Source organism: Nerophis ophidion, linkage group LG01 (genome assembly GCF_033978795.1).
Source record: "Nerophis ophidion isolate RoL-2023_Sa linkage group LG01, RoL_Noph_v1.0, whole genome shotgun sequence".
Classification (NCBI taxonomy): domain Eukaryota; kingdom Metazoa; phylum Chordata; class Actinopteri; order Syngnathiformes; family Syngnathidae; genus Nerophis; species Nerophis ophidion.
In genome coordinates this window covers 4,685,405-4,693,622 of record NC_084611.1, presented here as the reverse complement: position 1 = coordinate 4,693,622, position 8,218 = coordinate 4,685,405, and the positions used below count along the sequence as shown (strand labels likewise).

Sequence of the window (8,218 nt, the reverse complement as noted above, 5' to 3'; positions counted from 1 at the left end):
CATAGTCATCCTGCCTTCTTCCTGTCCCGACAGCTTCACAATACAATTGCTGTTCGACACCCTGAACTGAAGCATCAACAAATCAGTGACACGGAAGGAAACTATATATATGTCACATATTATTGGATTGATTACGGTGTTACACAAATTATATGCAATCATTTGCAGCTATTCTATTTTCTTCAAATATTATCTTAAGCAGTCCCCAAAGCCGCCACAAGATGACAGCAGTGTGACGTCATTATTGCGTGACGTGTTCAGTCAAATTGGATTATAAGGCGCACTGCCGATGAGCGGTCTACTCTATTTTCATACAAAAGGCGCACCAGATTCTAAGGAGCATGAAATAGGTCATTCTATTATTTTTTTTTCTCAATTTAGAACCCTTCCTTGTGGTCTAAATCAGTGTTTTTCAACCACTGTGCCGCGGCACACTAGTGTGCCGTGAGATATTGTCTGGTGTGCTGTGGGAAATTATGCAACTTCACCTAATTGGTCCAAAAAATATGTTTTGCAAATCAATAAATATAATAATGTGCCGTTGTCTAGTGCAGTGGTTCTCAACCTTTTTTCAGCGATGTACCCCCTGTGAACATTTTTTTAATTCAAGTACCCCCTAATCAGAGCAAAGCATTTTTGGTTGAAAAATAGATAATTAAAATCCAGCACTATGTCATCAGTTTCTGATTCATTAAATTGTATAAAAGTGCAAAATATTGCTCTTTTGTGGTAATCTTTTTTTGAACTATCGGGAAAAAAAAGATAAAAAAATAACTAAAAACTTGTTGAAAAATAAACAAGTGATTCAATTATAAGTAAATATTTCTACACATAAAAGTAAGTAATTATCTTTAGGGATTTTAAAAGAGATCCATCTGGATTCATCAACTTCATTCTAAACATTTCTTCACAAAAAAAAAAAAATGTTTTACATCAATATTTATGGAACATGTCCACAAAAAAATCAAGCTGTCAACACTGAATACTGCATTGTTGCATTTCTTTTCACAGTTTATGTACTTACATTCATATTTTGTTGAACTATTATTCAAAAAATATATTTATAAAATATTTTTAAATTGTTGCTATTTTTTAGAATTCTTTTTTTTTTAAATCTCACGTACCTCTTGGCATACCTTCAAGTACCCCCAGGGGTACACGTACCCCCATTTGAGAACCACTGCTCTAGTGCAGTGTTTTTCAACCTGTTTTGTTACGTAAAAGGTATGCAACGCTTAAACCAAAAATGAACAAAAGGCAAGTCTCGCTAGGAAAATGCACAGAAGCATAGGGAGGGCTATGCAAAACAAAAGTAAAACTGAACTGGCTACAAAGTAAACAAAAACAGAATGCTGGACGACAGCAAAAACTTACAGCGTGTGGAGCGGAGATGGCGGCCACAAAGTACATCTGCACATGACATGACAATGTCCAACTATTTACGTATAAAATACTACACGGTCTAGCTCCATCCTATCTTGCCGATTGTATTGTACCATATGTCCCGGCAAGAAATCTGCCTTCAAAGGACTCCGGCTTATTAGTGATTCCCAAAGCCCAAAAAAAGTCTGCGGGCTATAGAGCTTTTTCATTTCGGGCTCCAGTACTCTGGAATGCCCTCCCGGTAACAGTTCGAGATGCTACCTCAGTAGAAGCATTTAAGTCTCACCTTAAAACTCATCTGTATACTTTAGCCTTTAAATAGACCTCCTTTTTAGACCAGTTGATCTGCCGCTTCTTTTCTTTTTTCTCCTATGTCCCACTCTCCCTTGTGGAGGGGGTCCGGTCCGATCCGGTGGCCATGTACTGCTTGCCTGTGTATCGGCTGGGGACATCTCTGCGCTGCTAATCCGCCTCCGCTTGTGGTGGTTTCCTTCCTGCTGGCTCCGCTGTGAACGGGACTCTCGCTGCTGTGTTGGATCCGCTTTGGACTGGACTCTCGCGACTGTGTTGGATCCATTATGGATTGAACTTTCACAGTATCATGTTAGACCCGCTCGACATCCATTGCTTTCGTCCTCTCCAAGGTTCTCATAGTCATCATTGTCACCGACGTCCCACTGGGTGTGAGTTTTCCTTGCCCTTATGTGGGCCTACCGAGGATGTCCTAGTGGTTTGTGCAGCCCTTTGAGACACTAGTGATTTAGGGCTATATAAGTAAACATTGATTGATTGTTTGAAAGAAGGATAGCGTACACACAACTTAAATAGTCTTGATTGCGAAAACAAAGCAGGTGTGGGCAATAGAACTCAAAGGAAGGCGTGACGCTGCTACAGGAAAACACCAACAAAACAGGAAGGGTCACCAAAATAACAGCGCAAGACAGGAACTGTAGCACTACACATAGGAAACAACAACAAACTCAAAATAAGTTTTCATTAATAACCTTATCTGCTGGTGGTGTGCCTCTTTATATTTTTTCATGAAAAAAAATGTGCCTTGGCTCTAAAAAAATGTTGAAAAACACTGGTCAAAACCGGATTTTTTAAAATAATGAAAGGATTTTAAGTGCGCCTTATAGTCCGAAAAATACGGTATACTTATTTTTTATAGACTTCTTCAGCTTTCGGGAGAAATGGGAAGTTTCATATAATTTATTCAGATTTGTTTTTCTTTTGATCCTAAGAGCTGGATTATAAAAATAAGTTTATATTATATATATCTCCTTATCCGTGGCTCACTAGTGCAACAACAACGCCGGAAATGTGTCCCGTGAAAAACCGTCCAACCGTAACTCTCTAATAACTAAAGTTCCTTAGGTGAATAATGCAAACTCACAACACCAGCATGTTTTAGTGCTTTCACGGCGAGTTTACTGACAGATATAAGTAAGAACTTTACACGACTTTGTATTAGAAATGGCAACAGTGGAGGATGAATGTAACATAACAAGAAACTTATCGACTGCAGAGTCGGCACGGACTACGAAGGTGGAAGCGCGCAATTTTTCCGGACTTATGCAGATCCGAAACAAACATCAGCAGTTACCAAAAGGTAAGAAAAGTTGCTTTGGCATAAAATTGCGATTCAAAACGCCAGATAATATGTCTTAGCTTATACACACACCATAATAATACTCCTATGTTGAAGCACAGTACAATCCATCAAGCGGCGCGGCTTCATAGCTTACCAAAGTCCTACTAAAACATTTTGATAGATTTTTGAGCGCCGTGTGTAATGTTATATATTTTCAATTGAACATATAAAATGTTGGTGTTGTTTACTTGAGTCATATTGCAGTCTACACGTATCTCTTATGTGTGACTGTCATCATATTGCAGTCCACACATATCTCGTATGTATGACTGCCATCTACTAGTCACACTTATCATTTCACCATGTACCAAATAAAATAGCTTCGAGGTCGGTAAGCACAACCAAAATAATTCCATGCATTAGAAGCACCGGGTCAGTATTAAGAAAATGAAAGGATTTTACATGCACCTTGTAGTCCGAAAAATACGGTACTTAGTTTTTATAGACTTCTTCAGCTTTTGGGAGAAATGGGAAGTTTCATATAACTTATTCAGATTTGTTTTTCTATTGATCTTTGGAGCGGGATCATAAAAAGGAGTTGATATTTTAGCTCAGGAAGGTCCCGAATTCTATAGTCAGGGTTCTGAAAAGATAATATTTCTATTATTATTTTGAGGCATGACTCTCGTTCTTTTAAGAAATGATTTTCATCTGTTGGCAAGTTATGTTAGCTGTGAAGTTTTAAAGTAACCTTCTTTCATGTATGAAATATTTCCCGATAAAAGAAGAACATTATTGATCGGCAAAGGACCGTTGTTGTCTATTTGCAAAATATGATATTTACTAAAGTAAATGGGGACAAATATTTACATTTTTCTCACAGCTAAACTCTTATCTCCCCCGGTAAGAAATTATTTAAATGTTATAAGTAGACATCACTCAAAGAATCGTTACATTTTTGCCTAAAAAAAAATAAAAGGAAGCGTAGGGATTGGAACTCACTGACTTTGGCGCATGCGCAAACGGGTGGAGTACGTTTTTTTCTCAACTTTATATAAACAATTTGAGGCACACATTTTAATAATCCAAAAGTAAAAATAAACGGGGCTTCTATATATTATTTAAAAAAATACCTAAATTTTATAGATTTATATTTTACATGATTTTAAAAAAAAACCTGCAGAAAGCGGAAGAGGGTGACTTTGGTGCATGCGCAAACGGGTGGTGTAAGTTGGTTTTCTAAACTTTATTTAAATAATCCGATACACACATTTTAATAACCCGAACATAAAACTAAACCTGTCTTATATATATTATAAAAAAAATACGTAGGTTTATATTTTTATTTTTTCATGAAAAAAAAAAATGCAGGAAAACGGAAGTGGGAGACTTTTCGCGCACGCGCAAAAACATCGAGCAGCTCAAAGACTTGGGAGTCGACTGTGGCTTCATTTTGTGTTCTAACAGCACATTTAGTGACTCTTACATCACATATTCGTCTTTTCTGAAACCCACAGAACGTAAGTTTGGGTTTGGAGCGATGGAGTGTTACCTGAAGTGAAGATTGAAGACGTGCTAGAAGATGGACGACTACTGCTATGCTAAAATGGCGACGTCATGTCAAAGAGAAAGTGAAAGAGAATCAGCGCCACCAACTTACAGCAAATCCCCAACGGAGGAAACTTCAGATAATGGGGAGTGAGTTGAAATTCCCTACTTTGAAAGCTACCATACGCCCTGAAAATCACGTTGATGAGCAATTAGCCGACTCTGTTGAAGAATGTCAACAAGGACTGGACCACATGTCTGCCTCAAAGTGCAGAGGATTGGAGGTAATAAAGAACAAGAATCATTTCATTACTGTCAACTTTTCATTGGGAAGTTCTACACAAGTGTCGCAGCTCATTAAGTCAAAGAAAGTTACCAAAGCAAGACGTAATAATCTTCATTTGACTTTATCTGTTTGTTTGTATTCTAAAATGTTATTTAGATGATTAAAAGTTCAGGACTTAATAGGTAAGACTTTAAAAAAACACTCTTCTTAAATTGTATTTTTCATAAAGAAATTATTTCTTAAGACGTGGGGACTTCTTTTTAATCAAAACCAGAAGTAATTTATTAATCCCCGAGGGGAAATTGGGATTTTCATCACAATCCTATTCAAGATCAGACAAACATTACAGGGGGACAGAAAAGTAGTCTGCCAATTTCCGGTGCCTCTTGTAACGAAAAAAAGTGAGAAACAGGTAAACGTTGGAAAGGCCGGACTCCAGGGAGTGGGTCCAGACTGAGGCTAAGGAAAAAAAACTCATAGCAATAGTACACATAAACATGTATATAGAATCAACAAAACTTGCAACAGAGGGTAGGGAGTGGGAACTACGGAGGACGGCTACAGCTGTATTGCTAAGGGGAATCAAGCAATGGTTAAAGGGGAACATTAACACAATTTCAAAAGGGTTAAAAACAATAAAAATCAGTTCCCAGTGGCTTGTTATATTTTTTGAAGTTTTTTTCAAAATGTTACCCGTCCCCGAATATCCCTTAAAAAAAGCTTTAAAATGCTTGATTTTTGCTATTTGCGATTCCACTATCCATTTCCCTGTGACGTCACACAGTGCTGCCAATGTAAACAAACAATGGGAATACCACAGCAAGATATAGCGACATTAGCTCGGATTCCGACTCGGATTTCAGCGACTTAAGCGATTCAACAGATTACGCATGTATTGAAACAGATGGTTGGAGTATGAAAATATTGAAGAAGAAACTGAAGCTATTGAGCAAATAGCTATTGACGCTATTCATAGCCATAGCATGGCCGAATAGCTGCGTTAGCATCGCCGGTAAAATGTGCGGACCAAACGATCAGGACTTTCGCATCTTGTGACACTGGAGCAACTTAAATCCGTCGATTGGTAAGTGTTTGTTTCGCATTAAATGTGGGTGGAAGGAAACGTAATATAGTTACAAATGCATCTGCAAGTTATCCATACATCTCTGTGCCATGTCTGCTTTAGCACCGCCGGTAAATAGCATGTTAGCGTCGATTAGCGTAGCATGTTAGCATCGATTAGCTGGCAGTCAACATCAACAAAACTCACCTTTGTGATTTCATTGACTTTAACGTTGCAAATGCATCTGCAGGTTATCCATACATCTCTGTGCCATGTCTGCCTTAGCATCGCCGGTAAATAGCATGTTAGCGTCGATTAGCGTAGCATGTTAGCATCGATTAGCTGGCAGTCACGCCGCGACCAAATATGTCTGATTAGCACATAAGTCAACATCAACAAAACTCTCCTTTGTTATTTTGTTGACTTTATCGTTGCAAATGCATCTGCAGGTTATCCATACATCTCTGTGCCATGTCTGTCTTAGCATCGCCGGTCAAATGTGGAGACACTCTGGTACATTCAATGGGGGTCTGGCGGCAGACACTTTGGCATCTTGGGGCCAGTGGTGCAACTTGAATCCCTCCCTGTTAGTGTTGTTACACCCTCCGACAACACACCGACGAGGCATGATGTCTCCAAGGTTCCAAAAAATAGTCAAAAAAACGGAAAATAAAAGAGCTGAGACCCGGTGTTTGTAATGTGTTGAAAATGAAAATGGTGGGTGTGTTACCTCGGCGACGTCACATTCTGACGTCATCGCAAAAAAAGCGATAAACCGAAAGGCATTTAATTCGCCCAAATACACCCATTTAGAGTTCGGAAATTGGTTAAAAAGATAGATGGTCTTTTTTTCTGCACCATCAAGGTATATATTGACACTTACATAGGTCTGCTGATAATGTTCCCCTTTAAGGCGTGGGGGGGAGGGTGCAGTGTAGTTGTAGGCAGTGCAAGCAAAGTCCAACTCCCGGGTGTTGTTGAGGAGGGAACTCATAATGCTAAGACTAATTTTATTGACAGTTATAATTGTTTTACAAAAACAGAGAGAAATACAACAAAAAAAAAGTCTTAGATTGTTAGGATACTGATATTTTTGGGCTTGGACTCGCAGTCCATTTTCTCTCTTTGTAGCTTGTATCTTTGATGTAAGCTAACTCGCGACATGGATCTTAAAAGTAGCTATAAGCTACAGGAAAAGCTACTTGTTAAAAAAAAGTAGCTAAGCTCCCGTCAAGTTACTGGAAAATGTAGTTAAGCTGCGTAGCTTAGCAACATGTAGCTTGTAATTGGCCGCTGAAACACTACACACACACATGCAGTGCATAGGAGAAAGTGTGTAGCGATTTCAAGTAGAAACATCTCATGGATCATGTCTGAACTAAAGTGTGTCTATGTTGTTGGTGTCCTGCAGATGTCCAGCAGCTGTTGGGTCATCCAGAAGAAATTCCCCTTCAACTGCTGGGTGATGGCTCCATTTCAAAGCAAGAGGATCCCCACCCCACACATATTAAAAAGGAGGAGGAGGAGGATTCACAACCCCCCTACATTAAAGAGGAAGAGGAGGAGAGAGGGTGTCTTCTAAGACCACAGGAAGCGGATCTCAACAAGTTTCCACTGACTGTTGTCTTAGTGAAGACTGAAGATGATGAAGAGAAACCACAACCAGGCAACTTCTTAGCTCCACTATCAGATAGTGAGTCTGAAGACGGCGTTGAAGTAACATTAAGCAGCGATACAGACTGTGAAGGTGACACGAGGACTCCCAAAGACAAGAAACAATCGAAATGCTCTAAAAAGATAAGAGTCCAAAAAAGTTTCAGCTGCTCAGTTTGTCCTAAAATCTTTTCTAACAAGGGCAATTTTACTCAACACATGAAAACACACACTGGAGAAAAAACATTTGATTGTTCAGTTTGTGGTAAAACATTTTGCCATCAGAAAGTTTTGACTGAACACATAAGAATACACACGGGAGAAAAACCCTTTAAATGTCCGGTTTGCGATAAACCCTTTTCCCGAAAAAGAGTTTTGAGCCAACACATGAGAACGCACACAGGGGAGAAACCGTTTAATTGCTCAGTTTGCGACAAAAACTTTGCTCAAAAAAGAGCTCTGATCCAACACATGAGAACCCACACCGGAGAGAAACCGTTTAAGTGTTCAGTTTGCGATAAAAGCTTTTCACAGAAAAGCACTTTGAGCAAACACAGCAGAACACACTCAGGATATATGAACACATAATTAGAGGCAGGCAGAGTTACAACAACTGTCTTTTTTTCGCTCCCGTCTTAATGCCAGACTACTGTTTTTGCAGATGCAAATAAAAGTCTGACTTCTTCTCAGT

General features: G+C 39.0%; 1 protein-coding gene across 2 annotated transcripts; it reads left to right on the top strand.

Annotated features, from left to right (window-relative positions):
- The first annotated feature begins 4,377 nt into the window (after positions 1-4,377).
- LOC133549469 (zinc finger protein 572-like) lies at positions 4,378-8,218 on the top strand. Of its 2 annotated transcripts, none has more exons than XM_061894912.1 (2): positions 4,378-4,675; positions 7,286-8,218. In XM_061894912.1, the coding sequence occupies exons 1-2, from the start codon at positions 4,576-4,578 to the stop codon at positions 8,113-8,115; spliced, it is 930 nt and encodes a 309-aa protein (XP_061750896.1). In that variant the 5' UTR covers positions 4,378-4,575; the 3' UTR covers positions 8,116-8,218. The 2 variants fall into 2 exon arrangements, with proteins under 2 accessions (XP_061750896.1, XP_061750904.1); XM_061894920.1 differs by having other exon boundaries at positions 4,378-4,809.